Source organism: Babylonia areolata, chromosome 5, assembly GCF_041734735.1.
Source record: "Babylonia areolata isolate BAREFJ2019XMU chromosome 5, ASM4173473v1, whole genome shotgun sequence".
Classification (NCBI taxonomy): Eukaryota; Metazoa; Mollusca; class Gastropoda; order Neogastropoda; family Buccinidae; genus Babylonia; species Babylonia areolata.
In genome coordinates this window covers 53819587-53840013 of record NC_134880.1, presented here as the reverse complement: position 1 = coordinate 53840013, position 20427 = coordinate 53819587, and the positions used below count along the sequence as shown (strand labels likewise).

General features: G+C 44.4%; 1 protein-coding gene across 1 annotated transcript in view; it reads left to right on the top strand.

Annotated features, from left to right (window-relative positions):
• LOC143282179 (uncharacterized) overlaps positions 1-20427 on the top strand; it is a 214240-nt gene that overhangs the window by 53090 nt on the left and 140723 nt on the right. Inside the window, 9 exon segments of the mRNA XM_076587751.1 lie at positions 1030-1171; positions 2817-3008; positions 8202-9184; positions 9737-10468; positions 12130-12264; positions 13342-13608; positions 13978-14334; positions 16338-16517; positions 18535-18651. Of these exon segments, the coding sequence (XP_076443866.1) occupies positions 1030-1171; positions 2817-3008; positions 8202-9184; positions 9737-10468; positions 12130-12264; positions 13342-13608; positions 13978-14334; positions 16338-16517; positions 18535-18651 (3105 nt within the window).

Here is a 20427-nt window from a genome sequence, read left to right as displayed (position 1 = left end):
AGCCCCAGACACAGTGGATGTGAATTTGCTGCCCTTCCCATGCCGAGCCCCAGACACAGTGGAGCCCAGACACAGTGGATGTGAATTCGCTCCCCTTCCCACGCCGAGCCCCAGACACAGTGGATGTGAATTCTTTGCCCTTTCCACGCCGAGCCCCAGACACAGTGGATGTGAATTCTTTGCCCTTCCCACGCCGAGCCCCAGACACAGTGGATGTGAATTCGTTGCCCTTCCCACGCCGAGCCCCAGACACAGTGGATGTGAATTCGTTGCCCTTCCCACGCCGAGCCCCAGACACAGTGGATGTGAATTCGCTGCCCTTCCCACGCCGAGCCCCAGACACAGTGGATGTGAATTCGCTGCCCTTCCCACGCCGAGCCCCAGACACAGTGGATGTGAATTCGCTGCCCTGATTGTTGTAAAAGGCTATGGAATTTTTTTTTTTTTTTTTTGCTGTCCCATCATCTGCACCGTTTCAGTGGCATTACTCCCACGCCACTTATTTAGATTCCCCCATACACGGCCACACCCGGGTTCGTCCGTCGCAGTTCCAACATTGGCAGTCCATAGAGAACCATCGATGTTAGGTTGCCAGGAGGCCACACACCAGAGGAGACCCTGCACTGCTGCTGAGTCACTTCAATGGTGTTCAGTGGTGCCTGTTCTGTTTTAATGTACTTAGGACACCACCTACTAAGCCCCCTACTAACGACAATAATGGCTTAGTCGCAGAGCCAGACTGAGTGACCATCCCTCCCAGAGTGGAGACCGCCACCACGTCCCTCAAACAACAGCCCCCCATGAACCTGCCGACACTGACGACATTGACAGGACTCACCCCAAGCACGGAAGTGGAGGGGTATCGAAACTGAGGTCACCATTAGAGCAGGGCATGAAAGGCCACAGACTTTGAGACTATTTTGTTTTATATTGATGACGATGAAGGAGGAGGAGGATGACGATGATGATGACGATGGAGGAAGGATGTGGGATCTTTAACCTTTAACTTTAAAAAAAATCTGTGGCCAGGAACTAAGACGGCAACAGACAACCCATGCCATGCAGGGTCGTACAGCAACAACTCAGGCAACATCCGCTGGGAGCAGTGCGTGGACTGCACTGAGGGTCACTACTGTCCTTCTGGCTCCTCTCTGCCCACCGCCTGTCCTGCGTGAGTCGTTGTTTCTGAAAGTTTGGTAATGAACAGATAAACGATGATCACTTTGATGTCATGTCTCATGTATGATATCGTGTGTTTTGCAAAGCACACCTTCAGAAGTTGTCTGGTAAGAGTGCTATATAAGTATCCATTATTATTATTATTGTTATTTTTGTTGTTATTGTTATTATTATCATTAGTAGTAATAATAATAATAATAATAATGGATACACACACTAGTAGTAGTAGTAGTTTTGTTATTGTTATCATTGATAATTTTTTTGTTCAGTATTTTCTTGTGAAATATGATGAGCAGATATGATAACGTCAGTACCAAAGGATGCAGATGAATATCTCATGCATATGCACATATGCTCTCTCTCTCTCTTCTACAGGTTTAAGTTAGTATGTATTTTACATTTTGTTGTTGTTGCGTGATCACCATATTATGTATTTTTGACCTCTTTCTAGGGGACGGAGGTCTGGAGATTAAAGTTTTTGTTCTTGTTCTTGTTCTTGTTCTGTCTGTCTGTCTGTCTCTCTCTCTCTCTCTCACATACATACACACACACACACACACACACACACACACACACACATTGTTGTCTTTCTTGCCATCAATTTTGTGTGCCTTTTGGTCTAAAGTGTCTGGCTGACACTGCTTCTTTTCTCTCTTAAACTAAATTTTTAGACATGGACAACCAATAAAAATACTGTGCAGTGATGTAAGTGGGTATCCACAAAAGTTCTGTTGCTGTATTTCACATTGCAGTAGAAAAAAGTCAGGCGTCCATTTAAAAAATTAAAAAAATCACAGACAGCCATTTTCTTGTGGCTTGCTTTATTTATTCATTCTTCTTCCTCTTTTTGACTCACTTGTGTAAACAAAGTGAGTCTATGTTTTAACCCGGTGTTTGGTTGTCTGTGTGTGTGTGTGTGTGTGTGTGTGTGTGTGTATGTGTGTCCGTGGTAAACTTTAACATTGACATTTTCTCTGCAAATACTTTGTCAGTTGACACCAAATTTGGCATAAAAATAGGAAAAAATCAGTTCTTTCCAGTCATCTTGTTTAAAATAATATTGCACCTCTGGGATGGGCACAAAAAAATAAAAAAAAGAAGCCTAATTATATGCAAACTGCATTTACTGTTATATTTATATTTTTTGTATTCTCTAAACTTGGCACTCTGACCTCTTATTCTGACACAACAACAAGAGGAGTCATTATTATCATTTTTTGTTCAGACAGGAACTTCTTTTGCTAAGCATGGAATTTTTATTTATTTTGCAAACGTTTTTGGTGCAGAGAGTAAAAAAGGGAAATTACTCTGTAATTAATGCTAGGGGACTTAATTTATCACAAGTGAGTCTTGAAGGCCTTGCCTCTCGGTTTTTTTTTTGGTTTTTTTTTTGCCACTGATGTCTGCATTTATGGGAAGTAGTTCACACATCCACAAGTTTCTACAAATGCTTTAAATATTATTTTTACCATTTAGGCCCCACATTCAGTTTTCTGAGTTAAGGTCATTCAGTTTACTGATGTTTATTCCTTTCTTTCCAATGGCACATTCAACAGGAACATGAAAAGAGAAACTCATTCAGGGGGCTGCGACCATTTAGGCTCAGGTTCACTGATATTTTTTTCTTTTCTTTCTAGTGGCACGTTCAACAGGAATACAAAGGGGGAGACTGAGGCAGGGGACTGCGAGGAGTGCACTGCGGGTTACTATTGCCCCGGCACCGGTAACGTGGAGCCGACGGTGTGTGGCAAGGGATATTACTCCGCACCTGGTGCTCAGAACTGTACCATCTGCATGGCTGGCTTCTACTGTGACTCCAACACGACCAGGTATGTTTGGGATGAGTGACTACCGTGACTCCAACACGACCAGGTATGTTTGGGATGAGTGACTACTGTGACTCTGACACAACCAGGTATGTTTGGGATGAGTGACTACTGTGACTCTGACACAACCAGGTGTGTTTGGGATGAGTGACTTCTGTGACGCTGACACAACCAGGTGTGTTTGGGATGAGTGACTTCTGTGACTGACACAACCAGGTGTGTTTGGGATGAGTGATTTCTGTGACTGATACAACCAGGTGTGTTTGGGATGAGTGATTTTTATGACACTGACACAACCAGGTGTGTTTGGGATGAGTGACTACTTTGACTCTGACACAACCAGGTGTGTTTGGGATGAGTGACTTCTGTGACTCTGACATTACCAGGTGTGTTTGGGATGAGTGACTACTCTGATACAACCAGGTGTGTTTGGGATGAGTGACTTCTGTGACTCTGACATTACCAGGTGTGTTTGGGATGAGTGACTACTCTGACACAACCAGGTGTGTTTGGGATGAGTGACTTCTGTGATTGACACAACGAGGTGTGTTTGGGATGAGTGACTTCTGTGACTGACACAACCAGGTGTGTTTGGGATGAGTGACTTCTGTGACTGACACAACCAGGTGTGTTTGGGATGAGTGATTTCTGTGACTGACACAACCAGGTGTGTTTGGGATGAGTGACATCTGTGACTGACACAACCAGGTGTGTTTGGGATGAGTGACTACCGTGACTCTGACACAACCAGGTGTGTTTGGGATGAGTGACTACTGTGACTGACACAACCAGGTGTGTTTGGGATGAGTGACTACTGTGACTCTGACACAACCAGGTATGTTTGGGATGAGTGACTTCTGTGACTGACACAACCAGGTATGTTTGGGATGAGTGACTTCTGTGACTCTGACACAAACAGGTGTGTTCGGGATGAGTGACTACCGTGACTCTGACACAACCAGGTGTGTTTGGGATGAGTGATTTCTGTGACTGATACAACCAGGTATGTTTGGGATGAGTGATTTTTATGACACTGACACAACCAGGTATGTTTGGGATGAGTGACTACTTTGACTCTGACACAACGAGGTGTGTTTGGGATGAGTGACTACTGTGACTCTGACACAACCAGGTGTGTTTGGGATCAGTGACTACTGTGACTCTGACACAACCAGGTATGTTTGGGATGAGTGACTACTGTGACTGACACAACCAGGTGTGTTTGGGATGAGTGACTACTGTGACTGACACAACCAGGTGTGTTTGGGATGAGTGACTACTGTGACTCTGACACAACCAGGTGTGTTTGGGATGAGTGACTACTGTGACTCCAACACGACCAGGTGTGTTTGGGATGAGTGACTTCTGTGACTGACACAACCAGGTGTGTTTGGGATGAGTGACTGCTGTGACTGACACAACCAGGTGTGTTTGGGATGAGTGACTACTGTGACTGACACAACCAGGTGTGTTTGGGATGAGTGACTACTGTGACTCTGACACAACCAGGTGTGTTTGGGATGAGTGACTTCTGTGACTCTGACACAACCAGGTGTGTTTGGGATGAGTGACTTCTGTGACTGACACAACCAGGTGTGTTTGGGATGAGTGACTTCTGTGACTCTGACACAACCAGGTGTGTTTGGGATGAGTGACTTCTGTGACTGACACAACCAGGTGTGTTTGGGATGAGTGATTTCTGTGACTGATACAACCAGGTGTGTTTGGGATGAGTGATTTTTATGACACTGACATAACCAGGTGTGTTTGGGATGAGTGAATTCTGTGACTGACACAACCAGGTGTCTTTGGGATGAGTGACTGCTGTGACTGACACAACCAGGTGTGTTTGGGATGAGTGACTGCTGTGACTCTGACACAACCAGGTGTGTTTGGGATGAGTGACTGCTGTGACTGACACAACCAGGTGTGTTTGGGATGAGTGACTACTGTGACTCTGACACAACCAGGTGTGTTTGGGATGAGTGACTTCTGTGACTCTGACACAACCAGGTGTGTTTGGGATGAGTGACTGCTGTGACTGACACAACCAGGTATGTTTGGGATGAGTGACTGCTTTGACTGACACAACCAGGTGTGTTTGGGATGAGTGACTGCTGTGACTGACACAACCAGGTGTGTTTGGGATGAGTGACTTCTGTGACTGACACAACCAGGTGTGTTTGGGATGAGTGATTTCTGTGACTGACACAACCAGGTGTGTTTGGGATGAGTGATTTCTGTGACTGATACAACCAGGTGTGTTTGGGATGAGTGATTTTTATGACACTGACACAACCAGATGTGTTTGGGATGAGTGACTACTTTGACTCTGACACAACCAGGTGTGTTTGGGATGAGTGACTTCTATGACGCTGACACAACCAGGTGTGTTTGGGATGAGTGACTACTTTGACTCTGACACAACCAGGTGTGTTTGGGATGAGTGACTTCTGTGACTCTGACACTACCAGGTGTGTTTGGGATGAGTGACTTCTATGACGCTGACACAACCAGGTGTGTTTGGGATGAGTGACTACTGTGACTGACACAACCAGGTGTGTTTGGGATGAGTGACTTCTGTGACTCTGACACAACCAGGTATGTTTGGGATGAGTGACTACTGTGACTCCAACACGACCAGGTGTGTTTGGGATGAGTGACTGCTGTGACTGACACAACCAGGTGTGTTTGGGATGAGTGACTTCTGTGACTCTGACACAACCAGGTGTGTTTGGGATGAGTGACTGCTGTGACTCTGACACAACCAGGTGTGTTTGGGATGAGTGACTTCTGTGACTGACACAACCAGGTATGTTTGGGATGAGTGACTTCTGTGACTCTGACACAAACAGGTGTGTTTGGGATGAGTGACTACCGTGACTCTGACACAACCAGGTGTGTTCAGGATGAGTGACTACCGTGACTCTGACACAACGAGGTGTGTTTGGGATGAGTGACTACCGTGACTCTGACACAACCAGGTGTGTTTGGGATGAGTGATTTCTGTGACTCTGACACAACCAGGTGTGTTTGGGATGAGTGACTACCGTGACTCTGACACAACCAGGTGTGTTTGGGATGAGTGATTTCTGTGACTGATACAACCAGGTGTGTTTGGGATGAGTGATTTTTATGACACTGACACAACCAGGTGTGTTTGGGATGAGTGACTTCTGTGACTCTGACACTACCAGGTGTGTTTGGGATGAGTGACATCTGTGACTGACACAACCAGGTATGTTTGGGATGAGTGATTTCTGTGACTGACACAACCAGGTGTGTTTGGGATGAGTGACTGCTGTGTCTCCGATCAAGGTTCAAGGTTCCGTTTCAGCATGATGTTGTGTCTTTGGGAAAGGCACTGTACTCTATTTTCCTCACTTCACCCAGGTGTGGGTGGGAATAGGTACTTGACTTTGGTTAGGGAAGTTTAAAAAGGTGGAAGGAGCCGATATAAGGCCCCACCTTTGTATGGTGAGCCCTAGCCACAGTGAAAATGGATTCACTGCCCCAGTGGCTGTAAGAGGCTTCAGGACCTTTCACGTTTTTTCTTAACTCACTCAGTACGGCCAGTCCTCTCTTCTCCTCTACACAGACCCCTCGGATGTCCAGTGGGTGTCTGAATGACCCAACCTTTAGCTTCCGTCGTCAGAATTGTGGTATTCTTTGTCAACATTCACCTCTTCAGTATAAGAGCCTTCCGCTTGCAATATTTTGATGATGGTAATTGGGGTGAAACACTGTTAACGTCTGAAACGCTGTTAATGTTGTCTCTTTCGCCGTTCGTATGGAGAGAGTTAAAGGGTGTCACAGTGTTTGGTTAGGTGAATAACTTTTTTTGGGCATAAACATATGTGAATAATATGGCAGGCTCATTGTGTTTCATACATGGTGAAGACAAAATAGAGAATGTTTGGTCATATATGTATTTAAGAAAAAAGGAAAATAGTAGTGCAGGTTGTTAGAATTCTGACTTGAAAAGAACAACGTTGAGAATACCATAAATTGATTGCCTGTAGGATGTTCATTTATAACACTGTAATGTTTTGTTCGATGTATGTTGAATCATACTGATTTTGTAAAATGTGAAAATTGAAATGGAATAATAACTTGTGCATAAGTGTTAAAAAAAAGAAAAGAAAAAAGAAAGAAAAATGCATGTTGAGAGGTGGAAGGCGTGATGCATGTTTATTACTCTTGTTTCATCAAGTAATCCGCATGTGTGGGGTGGGTGGGGGTTGGGGTGGGGGGGTGCGGGTGTGTGCTGATTATCTGGTTGCGGTTTTCCGCAATTTATCTTTATTCTTATCTTATCTGTCTATTATAATCAATGTGTAGTATAGTAGGCTATGTTTATAATTATATTCAAATAATGTTTCTTAATTCTTTCTGTTTTTACATAAAGAATACTGGTTATTACCTGCAGTGTGTGGATGCATGTATGAAATGGTGTATGTGATATTTTTTTACATTTGTATCTTCGTAATATTCGTAAAAGCTGTTGTTGACTTTTACAGTTATGGTCCCCATGTTGTTTACTTGTCTATGTTGACGGGTGCAATAGCCGAGTGGTTAAAGCGTTGGACTGTCAATCTGAGGGTCCCGGGTTCGAATCACGGTGACGGCGCCTGGTGGGTAAAGAGTGGAGATTTTTACGATCTCCCAGGTCAACATATGTGCAGACCTGCTAGTGCCTGAACCCCCTTCGTGTGTATATGCAAGCAGAAGATCAAATACGCACGTTAAAGTTCCTGTAATCCATGTCAGCGATCGGTGGGTTATGGAAACAAGAACATACCCAGCATGCACACCCCCGAAAACGGAGTATGGCTGCCTATATGGCGGGGTAAAAACGGTCATACACGTAAAAGCCCACTCGTGTGCATACGAGTGAACGCAGAAGAAGAAGAAGAAGACTTGTCTATGTTGTGATAATGCACCTGACCAAATTTCTCCAGTTGGAGATAATAAAGTTTATCTTATCTTATCTTCCCTGGAAATAATAAAGTTATTCTTATCTTATCTTATCTTCCCTGGAGATAATAAAGTTATTCTTATCTTATCTTATCTTCCCTGGAGATAATAAAGTTATTCTTATCTTATCTTATCTTCCCTGGAGATAATAAAGTTATTCTTATCTTATCTTATCTTATCTTCCCACTGTCATCACGTTGTGTGCTGTTGCTGTTTCAGTTACACCTACATGATCACCAGTCGTATCTGCCCAGCCGGTCTGGAGTGTCCTGCTGGCATGAACCGACAGCCTGACCGTATCAGTGACCAGTGCCGGCAGGGTTATTATTGTCTTTTTGGCAACGTCTCTGCTGTACCAATCCCATGCCCCAAGGGTACATACAATGGCGATTATGGCCGCAAAGAACTGGCTGACTGTGTGCAGTGCACGCCAGGACAGTACTGTTACCCTGATGGGTTGACAACACCAGCTGGAGACTGTCCAGGTGGATACTATTGTCCTCTGGGTACACCAGAAGCCGACACGTACCCTTGTCCCATTGGGTTTTACCGAAACGGTTCTGCCAAAGAGTCATTTGAGGACTGCACAGAGTGTATCTCTGGGTACTACTGTGACCGGGAGGGTCTGGCCTTCCCCATCGACTGTCCTGAAGGCTACTTCTGTGTCAGTGGCAGCACCTACCCCCAGCCCTGCCCCCTGGGAACCTACAGCAACTCCACAGGACTCCGACGCTCCACCGATTGCACCCCTTGTCCTGGCGGCCAGTACTGTGACGGCATTGGTCGAACATCTCCGGCAGGACCGTGCGACGCTGGCTTCTACTGCCGAGAGAAAGCTTACACCTCCGCCCCTCCAGATGGCGCCACCGGAGGTCTGTGTCCTGCTGGTGGCTTCTGCCCTCAAGGCTCGGCCACACCGACACCATGCACGGTCGGTTTTTACAGCAAGTCAGCCGGAGCCAAGGCTGACTCTGACTGTATCCCGTGCGACCCAGGGTTCTACTGTGCTGGAAGTTCCAGCACAAATGCCTCTGTGCCTTGCTCGGCAGGGTACTACTGTGAAGGAGGAGCGCAAACGCCCATCCAGTTCGAAACCCCTGCAGGCCACTACACCCTGGAAGGGGCGTACAAGCCGGAGCCCTGTCCGCGCGGAACGTACCAGCCGGCTTCCAAATCTAGTTCCTGTCTCCAGTGTCCTCAAGGTCAGTGTTTTCATTCTCTGTTTACGGTCAGATTACAACTGCATATTTGTATGAATGCAGTTGTTTCCAGAGTATTTATCAGACTGATTTTACTGGAGTGTTCATAGTTCTTTACAGAACCATTAAGCCAAAACAAAATCAGTTTTAAGGTTTTGTTTTGTTCTTGTAGACATCTATTTTTATTTTATGGTTGTTCAAAGCATTGACAGGTAAACTGGGCTAATTGCTTCTTCATGTTTGGCAGTTTGGCTTGTTTGCTGGTGGTCTGGTTTGCTGGTATTTTTGTTTGGTTATTTGTTTGTCTGTGTCATTTGTATTTATATATGTATATATAATTTTTTTTTACTGATGCATTATTTATTTATTAATAATTTGTTCATTTATGTCTGTCTGTCTCTCTTTCTTTCTTGATCAAATATTTGTTTATTTTTATTCATTTATTTATTTTTTTTATCATTTTACATGTTTTGTTGATCTTTCCTTTCAGGCATTGCCTCTCATTACCAAACTAAAAAAAATACATATTGATTTATTTTTATTTTCTCCCTTCAGGCTATTACTGCAATGGAACAGGAACGGTGGATCAGATCATCTGCCCCAGGGGACATTACTGCCCCCTGGGGAGCGAACAGCCCACGCCTTGCCCCCGCGGGACACAGCTGAACACGGAGGGGCGATACGAAGAGTCACACTGTGACCTCTGCGATGCGGGCTATGCCTGTGATTCTGTGGGCACCGTCACGCCCACAACGCTCTGCCACGCTGGCTATTACTGCCACGAGGGAAGCAACACCAGCATGCCAGCAGACGCTCTGTGTCCTGAGGGCTACTACTGTGCAGAGGGAACATCTGACTACATCCTGTCCCCTTGTGAGAACGGAACCTACGGTAACTACTCTGGCATGTCGGACATTTCGGACTGCATCCCCTGCGACCCAGGAAAAGCCTGTATTGGCATGGCCCTCACCGAACCCAACGCCATCTGTGCAGCTGGCTATTTTTGCAGGAGGGCGGCATACTCTGACAAACCAAAAGATGGTGGCGCTACCGGTGACTTGTGTCCAGTTGGCAGCTACTGTCCAGAAGGAACAGGGGAGCCGATCCAGTGCCCGGGAGGCTCGTTCTCCAACACAACACAGTTATCGACGTGTTACGACTGTCCGCCTGGGTTCTACTGTGTGGATGGGGAAAATGCTCTTCGCTGTCCGAAAGGCCGTTATTGCCCTGGCAACAACACAGCTCACCAGCCTATGTGTCCCACAGGAACCTACAACCCTGACTTTGGTGAGTGTATTTTTTTTTTGTTTGGACTTTGTATCACAAAGCACTGAGAAGGGAAATAGTCAGTGTGGGCTATGCTGCTCTTGAATGAAACTGCTTGGAAAACTCTGGAGCAGTAAAGGAGATTCACAGAAATATCATATTTTTTCATTCTGAATTGATATTGCTGTAGTAAAAGGTTGAAATAGTGTCTTTTATATGAGAATGCAGAGAAGCAGTGGTCTGACATTTTTTTTTTTATACAACAATGCAACAGAATCGCTTTAACGGAGTGAAACTGTTTCCCCCTTTTCTCAGTTTTTTTTGCATGATATGTTTGTGCACATTGTCATGCTTGAGTTGTTTGTGCACATTGTCATGCTTCAGTTGTTTTGAATGTTCTTTTAGTCAAGCATTTGTGTGTTGAAACACACCAGAGATGTTAATGTTTGTCAGCTGGTGTCTGGGTGAAATACCGTTTAGTGAAGCATAGTTTCAGTTTCAAGAGAACGTCAAAGTGTCCAGACAGACAGATCAATATATTATGCCACCGCACATCTGCTGAAAAAGTTTGGTAGGGGTAGGTGTGGGGTGGGGAGGGGAGCAGGTGCCTGATCTATACATAGAAACAACACTCTGGTCTTAGAGCCTTTCAAATGCTGAAATATTTTGAAAAGACAACAATAGAAACAAAAACACAGATATAAAGAAATGGTACGATGACTTTTTAGGAATGTCGGCAGATACCTCACCTCAGCCATGCTGGCATGGAGAGTCTACCAGATGCTGCAGTTTGTATTAGAAAAAAACAACAACAAAAGCACAGATATAAAGTAAAGGTTCGGTAACTTTTCAGGTATTTTGGCAAAGCACAGGTATAAAGCAATGGTATAGTGACTTTTCAGTTATGTGGGCAAAGCACAGGTATAAAGCAATGGTATGGTGACTTTTCAGGTATGTGGGCAAAGCACAGGTATAAAGCAATGGTATGGTGACTTTTCAGTTATGTGGGCAAAGCACAGGTATAAAGCAATGGTATGGTGACTTTTCAGTTATGTGGGCAAAGCACAGTTATTAAGCAATGGTATGGTGACTTTTCAGTTATGTGGGCAAAGCACAGGTACAAAGCAATGGTATGGTGACTTTTCAGGTATGTGGGCAGAGCACAGTTATAAAGCAATGGTATGGTGACTTTTCAGGTATGTGAGCAGAGCACAGTTATAAAGCAATGGTATGGTGACTTTTCAGGTATGTGGGCAGAGCACAGTTATAAAGCAATGGTATGGTGACTTTTCAGGTATGTGAGCAGAGCACAGTTATAAAGCAATGGTATGGTGACTTTTCAGGTATGTGGGCAAAGCACAGTTATAAAGCCATTATGGTGACTTTTCTGGTGTGGCGGCAAAACACAGGTATAAAGCAGTGGTATGGTGACTTTTCAGTTATGTGGGCAGAGCACAGGTACAAAGCAATGGTATGGTGACTTTTCAGGTATGTGGGCAGAGCACAGTTATAAAGCAATGGTATGGTGACTTTTCAGGTATGTGGGCAAAGCACAGTTATAAAGCCATTATGGTGACTTTTCTGGTGTGGCGGCAAAACACAGGTATAAAGCAGTGGTATGGTGACTTTTCAGTTATGTGGGCAGAGCACAGGTATAAAGCAGTGGTATGATGACTTTTCAGGTATGTCGGCAGAGTCTGACTGTAAGCAGTGTGATGGCGGTTACTACTGCTATGCCATGGGAGCTATTGACTTTGACTTCAGTACCAATGGCACTGGTACAGGTTTATGTGCTGCTGGCTACTATTGCAAGCAAGGTGAGTTGCTGATAGGCCAGATCAAAAATGAAAATGTGATGTGTGGATTAAGTCAGCATCAATGTGTGTGTGTGTGTGAAGGAGAGGGAGAGAGAGAGGGGCGGCGGAAGGGGAGGGGGGGGGAGAGTTGTGTTTGTGTATGTTTGTGTGTGAATCAGAATCATCAGAATTATGATTATTTGTTTGTTGTGAAGACCGTGTGTATGAAAATTTGTCGCTGGCCACAAATTTGTTTTTTGGCAACAGTGTTTGGAAGTAGGTCTGCCAAATTTGTCACTGGCCTGACAAATTTGGGCACAGCACTCAACTGTTTCACTCTGTGGACTAAAAAAAATAAGCAGCCCCCCAAAATGTCTTTGACTGCACTGTTTTATTCAGATGAGACCCGGCTTTAACCCTACTTCCCCAGAGGTTGAGATGCCCAGGCAGAATAGTTAAGGCATTAGACTTGTGATCCAGAGTTCACCAGTGATCAGGGTTTGAGTTCCCACTTCAAGATGGTGTTGTCTCCTTGGGCAGAGGCACTTTTTTTTTTTTTTTTTTCCCCCCCGTCATCTGTACCATTTCAGTGGCATTACTCCCACGCCGCTCATTTAGATTCCCCCATACAGGGCCACACCTGGGTTCGTCCGTCACAGTAACAGTGTCAGCAGTACGCAGGGAACCATTGATGTTAGGTTGTCAGGAAGCCACACCCCATTTAAGCCCACAGCACACTCAACTCTGGGTAGGAGCTGGCCACGGGCCGAAAAACCCACCTCCGCTGGGATTCGAACCCGCGTCCTCCCAGCCATCAGTCCGCGACGCTAACCACTTTGCCACGGCGACTGGTAGGGCAGAGGCACTTTACTTACTCCCCAACTCATGGTAGGTACCCACTGAAACCTGGGTGCTGTGAGGAAAATCGGCAGAGGCACTTTACTTACTCCGATTTTCCTCACAGCACCCAGGTTTCAGTGGGTACCTGCCATGAGTTGGGGACGGTTAAAATGGCACAAAGAGAGGATCGGGTCTGGCAACCTCAAATTCACTCACATGATGGCCTTACCTTTTACCTTTAACCTTTTAACCTCACAGGTGTAAACGTCAGCCATCCGACCCCTGCTACGACCAGTGGCATTGGCGGACCTTGTCCCGTTGGACACTACTGCCTGGAACAGACGGAGGACCCGACTCCGTGTCCGATAGGAACCTACAGGGATGTGGAGTTTGCAGAGCAGGTGTCAGACTGCTTTGACTGCACGCTGGGTAACTACTGTGGAACGCAGGGGCTGGCGAATGTGAGTGGGCCCTGTTCACCTGGTTTCTACTGCTTGATAGGAAGCGACACGCCCACTCCTACAGGTCAGTGTTGTGGAGAGAGGAAGGAAGGTTTGTGTGTATGTGGTGTGTAGAATGTGTGTGTGTTTGTGTGTTGGTGGGTGGGAGTGTGTGTATGTGTGCATGATGTGTGTGTGTTTGTGTGTGTGTGTGTGTGTGTGTGTGTGTACGTGTGCGTATGTGTGCACATTGTATTTGTGTGCATGCGCGCGCACGCGCGTTTGTGTGTGTGTGTGTGTGTGTATCTATGTCAGTGTATGACACTCATTTGGCATTGTGCTCGCTATCAATTACAACAGCTATACCAACTAGTTAATCACTTAAGAAATACATTTTAGAGAAAAAACAAACAAACCCAGCAACATACATTTATATATATTTTTTTTACTACAGGAGCTGACTCAGCGAAAGGAGGCCCGTGTCCCATTGGCCACTACTGTCCAGAGGGCACCTCATACCCTCTGGAGTGCCCAGCAGGCACCTTCAACAATGTGACTGGACGATCAGAATGCTTTACGTGTGCTGCCAGTTACTTCTGCCCATCCAATATCACAAACTTTGAGCTCTTCCCCTGTCCAGAGGGACACTACTGCCCCAACGGCACCACCTCCAACAGTGACTTCCCCTGTCCCAAGGGAACCTACCGCAACTTGGCCATGGGTCAGGACTTGTCGGATTGCTTCCCTTGCCCTGGGGGGCAGTATTGCGGCAGTGAGGGGTTGAGTTTGCCGACTGATTACTGTGATGAAGGTACGTGTTGTGGTAGTAGTGCTTTGTCATAATATCCATTCACATATTACGTCATATTGGACAAGAAGGGGGTAATGTCCTGTTTCAGTATACTAAATTCTGGGACCTATTTAAACCAAAATTTTCTTGTCTTTTGCCCCACCATTATATACTAAGCCCTGGACATAGTGGATATGAATTAAAAGGCTAATGACCTTATAAGGCTCTGGGACCTTTATAACCTTAACCTATAATCATGATTGCTTACATTCATAAAATCGTGATTTCTTACATTTTTTTCTCTCTGTGAAAGGCTATGGGACCTTTACTATGGGTCATTTTCCGTTTTCGGCCCAGCAACTTGGAATTCTCTGCCTATTGCTCTCAGACAAACAACTCATCTATCTACCTTTAAAGCAAATCTTAAAACTTATCTCTTTAAAAATTACTTGTCATAACTCAAATAGTGTTGTTGTCCCAGGCTCATGGCAATATGAGTGTGTGTGATGGGTGAGTAGAGAGAATGGGGGTGGGTACCTGGATGGTGGTGGTGTGGTTCGAATGGGAGAATGACTGCCGATTTTTACCCCATTTACCTTTTCTATCCAAAACATTATTTTACAATTTTTACAAAATCTATGGCATGCAAATTACAATTATGCTCCTTTTTACATGTATGTATTTTAAGTGAAAATTGCTGTTAGCCGTTTAATCCTGTGTGTGTCTGTGTGTGTGTTTGTGTGAGTGTTGGAGTGTAACAGTTGTAGTATTGAGAATATGTTACTTTGCGAGTTTTATGCATTGTGTTTTTATAATCTTAATAATTCTGTTTTATGTTTCTACCACTTTTTATGCTTTCTCGTTTGACTTTAGGTACTGGGTTGTAAAGTGCTCTGCGCTTGCTTATGCTTGTATTATAGCACTATATGAAAATAAAATATGATGATGATGATGATGATTATTATTACCTTTAACATATAATCATGATTGTTTACGTCTTTCCTGCTCCCATCCTCCATGAAAGGCAGAGGGGACTTTAACCTTGACCCATATAATCATGACTGCTTACATTTTTTTCTCTCTGTAAAAGGTTTTAGGACCCTTAGCATTTAATCATGATTGCTTACGTTTATTTAATTCTCTCTGTAAAAGACTATAGAACCTTTAACCTTAACCTATAATCATGATTGCTTACATTTATGTAATCATGATTGTTTTGTTTTTTTCTCTCTCTCTGTAAAAGACTGTGTGACCTTTAACGAATAATCATGATTGTTTACATTTTGTTCTCTGTAAAAGGTTATGGGACCTTTAACCTAACCTGTAATTATGATTTTTTCCCTCTCTTTAAAAGGTATGGGACCTTTAATCTTATACTATAATCATGATTTCTTACATCGTTATTTCAGCCTGTACAAGACTATGGGATCTTTAACCTATAATCATGATTTCTTACATCGTTATTTCACCCTGTACAAGACTATGGGATCTGTAACCTATAACCATGATTGTTTACATCGTCATTTCACCCTGTACAAGACTATGGGATCTTTAACCTATAATCATGATTGCCTACATCGTTCCCACTCCCACTCTCCCTAAAAGGCTGTGGGCCCTTTAACTGAACCCTGTAATCATGACTGTTTACATTTTTTCTCTTTTGGTAAAAGGTTATGGGACCTTTAATCTTAAAATATAATCATGATTTCTTTACATCAATATTTCACCCTGTAAAAGGCTATTGGACCGGCTATTGGACCTTTAAGCTTTATCTTTAATCATGATTTCTTACGTTTTATTTTACCCAGTGAAAGGCTATTGGACATTTAACCTTAACCTTTAATCAAGGGGTTTCTTTTTTACATCTTTGTTTTTCTCAGGGCCTGACTAAGTGCGTTGGGTTACGCTGCTGGTCAGGCATCTGCTTGGCAGATGTGGTGTAGCGCATATGGATTTGACCGAACGCGGTGACGCCTCCTTGAGCTACTGATAGTGATACTGTTTTTTTCATATTCTTCTCTCAGGCTACTTCTGCGTGCTGGGTGCATGGTCCAGTCAGCCGACAGACTTCAACAACTACACGGATGGGTCGTGCCTGTGCCCCAGCAACAGCACGGGTGGCCAGTGCCAACCCGGGTACTTCTGCCCCAGAGGGTCCCTGGAGCCCACGCCCTGTCTGGATGGGTTCTACTGTGACGTTCCAGGTAAGCCAGAATGGTATTCTTCTTCTCCTTCTTCTTCTGCGTTCCCCAGGTCATGCTGTCAGATGGTCCACCTGGTCTGCAGCACGAAGTCCGCCGTCCTCTGCAGTGCAGCAGGTGGTCCCCAGAGCTTCTCATGAAGTTCCAGCTCACAGGGCCAGGTTTTCCTCCTCAGTGCACCAAACACTGGGCAGAGCTGTAGCAGATGCTCTGGTGTCTGTGAAACCAGAGAGCCGAGAGCAGTTTTATCAATGGTTTCTCCACCACAACGAGAGTGATGGCCTAGAGGTAACGCGTCCGCCTAGGAAGCGAGAGAATCTGAGCGCGCTGGTTCGAATCACGGTTCAGCCACCGATATTTTCTCTCCCTCCACTAGACCTTGAGTGGTGGTCTGGACGCTTGTCATTCGGATGAGACGATAAACCGAGGTCCCGTGTGCAGCATGCACTTAGCGCACGTAAAAGAACCCACGGCAACAAATGGGTTGTTCCTGGCAAAATTCTGTAGAAAAATCCACATCGATAGGAAAAACAAATAAAACTGCATGCAGGAAAAAATACAAAAAAATTGGTGGCACTGTAGTGTAGCGACGCGCTCTCCCTGGGGAGAGCAGCCCGAATTTCACACAGAGAAATCTGTTGTGATAAAAAAGAAATACAAAATACAAAGAATTGCTTTACAGCTTGGTCTTTCTGTGAAAGACTAGGAGGCATGAAAGCACTGGCTCTTAGTGCTGCAGCTTTGGTGGCTAGTTGGCCGTTGGGCACCATCCCAGTGCCAACTGTCCTACAGCTCTTTTGGCAGAGAGTGGGGGTGTTACTTAAGCAAGACACTCTCCACTATAATCGAGTTTTCTTCAGATGATTAGGATACCTGTTGTCTCCTCTGCTGTTCTGATGGTCGTTAGTTGGACATGACTGACTGTCACACAGGTCAGAGGAGACTCAGTGCAGGGTCTCCTGTGGTGTGTGGCCTTGTAGCAACCCAGCTTTGATAGTCTACCTGTGGATTGGAGTGGTTGCAGATACAGGTTGAAATCAGGGTGTGGGGCAGTGACTGGGAGATGCAGGGTGAACATTGTGGATGCAGCACCACTGAAATGGCTCACAAGCACACACACACATGCATGTGCACACACACACACACACACACACACACACACACACACACACAGGCCACTTTTCCCATATTCTGTTCATTGCATCATGCCCCTTCACTTACTTTGGAGAAGCTCACTTTATGTTTTTTAACAATATTTTTTATTGCTCATTTGGATTCTTTATTTTTTATTTCAACAAGATTTCCTTCTAGTGTGTTTGGTTATATTTGACCGTGTGTGTGTGTGTGTGTGTGTCTGTGTGTGTGTGTTGGTGTGTGTGTACATGCGCATATGTGCATGCACTCATGCATGCGTGCTTACATTCATACACACTCCATAATAGACAGGAAAACAGAAGATATTATGAACTGATTTATGATAAATTGTGAAGAAATATGCTTTATCTTAAAAGATACCCTATGAAATGTTAGGATTTTCAAAATTTGATTTGAATTGTTTTTATTATTATTAAGTTTTAAGAAAAATATGAAAACTGTTACAAATTTCAGCTTCAGTGAAAAACAATATTCAAATGACAAATTCCTGAGATCTATCAAAGCATTACAAATTATTAATCACCCTTAATGTGGCTTATTGAAGTAATGATTTTTGTCAAAATGCATCTCCTTCCAGTTGTGCCATCATTGTTGTAATCAGCAATTAATTGATGTATCATTGCCCATCGATGGCATTGTCAATGTTTGAAACCATTTTCACCCACTAAAATGGAGTATGGCTGTCTACATGGCGGGGTAAAAATGGTTATACATGTAAAAGCCAACATGTGTACATATGAGTGAAAATGGGAGTTGCAGCCCCTGAATAAAGAAGAAGAAGAAGAAGAAACTATATTCCTATAATCAAATTATGTGAATCACCAGCTGAAAGTTCTAACAGCTTCATTGTTATTGTATTTTTCAGGGCTGGCTAACGTGACTGCACCGTGCAAGGCAGGATACTATTGTTCCAGAGGAGCGTCAGTGGAAGATCCTACAGATGGAATCACTGGAGACGTCTGCCCACCTGGCAGATACTGTGGTGCCAGTTCTCTTCACTTTTCTTTTTATGTTTGATTCAAACGTTTTCTGATGGGTGCAATAGCTGAGTGGTTAAAGCATTGGACTTTCAGTCTGAGGGTCCCAGGTTTGAATGTCGGTAATTACGCCTGGTGGGTAAATGGTGGAGATTTTTCCGATCTCCCAGGTCAACATAAGTGCAGATCTGCTTGTGCCTGAACCCCCTGTGTGTATATACACAAACAGAAGATCAAATACGCACGTTAAAGATCCTGTAATCCATGTTAGAGTTCAGTGGGTAATGGAAACAAGAACACACCCAGCATGCAACCCCCCCCTCCCTCCCTGAAAACGGAGTATGGCTGCGTACATGACGGGGTAAAAACAGTCATGCACGTAAAAGCCCACTTGTGTACATACAAGTGAACGTAGGAGTTGCAGCCTACAAACGAAAAAGAAGAAGAAGAAAAAGAAGCAGATACATTTTTCTTATTTCTTTTCTTTCTCATGTTTTTGGGGGCCAGTATTGGACTGTATGGTCCAGGTAATGAAAACTGATGAAAATTTAGTTCTTGAATTCATGAACATAGTTGATTTCCACTTTTATATGGTATTATTTTTTAGTTGCAAGGAAAAAGAGAAAAAAGAAGGATCATGTGACATCAAAGGTAAATGAATTCCACTGGCAACACGATAAATTTCTTCTAACTAAAAAACTTTGAAGCCATGAGGGCGATAAGGTACTAATACTCAGACTGAAACCTATAAAGCATACTTTCATAACTGTATCATATTTGTTTTTTTCTTTACCTTTTAAAAATTTTGTATGCCCCCCTTAACCCTTTGACCACTGCTGGTGAGTGCGCTAATCAGTGAAGGGCTTCTTGCCAGATTGTGATAAGATTGAGGTTGACGATTAAGATGTCACTCACCATTCTTTTTTTTGTGTGTGTGTTTTTTTGGCTGCCCCATCATCTGCACCATTTCAGTGGCATCACTCCCACGCTGCTCATTCTGAGTCCCCCCATACACAGCCACACCAGGGTTTGTCTACAACAGTTCCAGTGCCGGCAGTTCACAGGGAACAATTGATGTTAAGTCTCCAGAAGACCACACACCAGAGTAGACCTGCACTACTGCTGAGTCACTTCGGTGGTGTTCGGTGGTGCCTGTTCTGATTTGACATACTTAGGACACCACCTACTAAACTCCTTACTGGTCACTCGCCATTTTTTTTTTTTTTTGCCATATCATCTGCACCGTTTCAGTGGCATTACTCCCACGCTGCTCATTAAGATTCCTCCATACATGGCCACACCTGGGATCGTCTGTCATAGTTCCGGTGTCGGCAGTGCGCAGGGAACCATCGGTGTTAGGTCGCTAGGAGGCCACACACCAGAGGAGACCCTGCACTACTGCTGAGTCACTTCAGTGGTGTTCGGTGGTGTCCTGATTTGACATACTTAGGACACCACCTACTAAGCCCCTTACTGGTCACTCGCCATTATTTGTTTGCACCCCATCCTCTTGGGACTGTATCACTTTTGTTGAGTAAAATCATAAACACCACTCAGATTGGAGTGGTGGCCTTGTGGTAATGCGTCCACCTAGGAGACGAGAGAATCTGGAGGCACGGAATCGAATTCCACACTCATCAGTATTTTCTGCCCCTCCACTACACCTTGAGTGGTGGTCTGGGTACTAGTAATTTAGATGAGATGACAAACTGAAGTCCTGTTTGTAGTAGCATGCGCATTACACATGTGAAAGGACCCACGGTAATGAAAGGGTAGTTGTT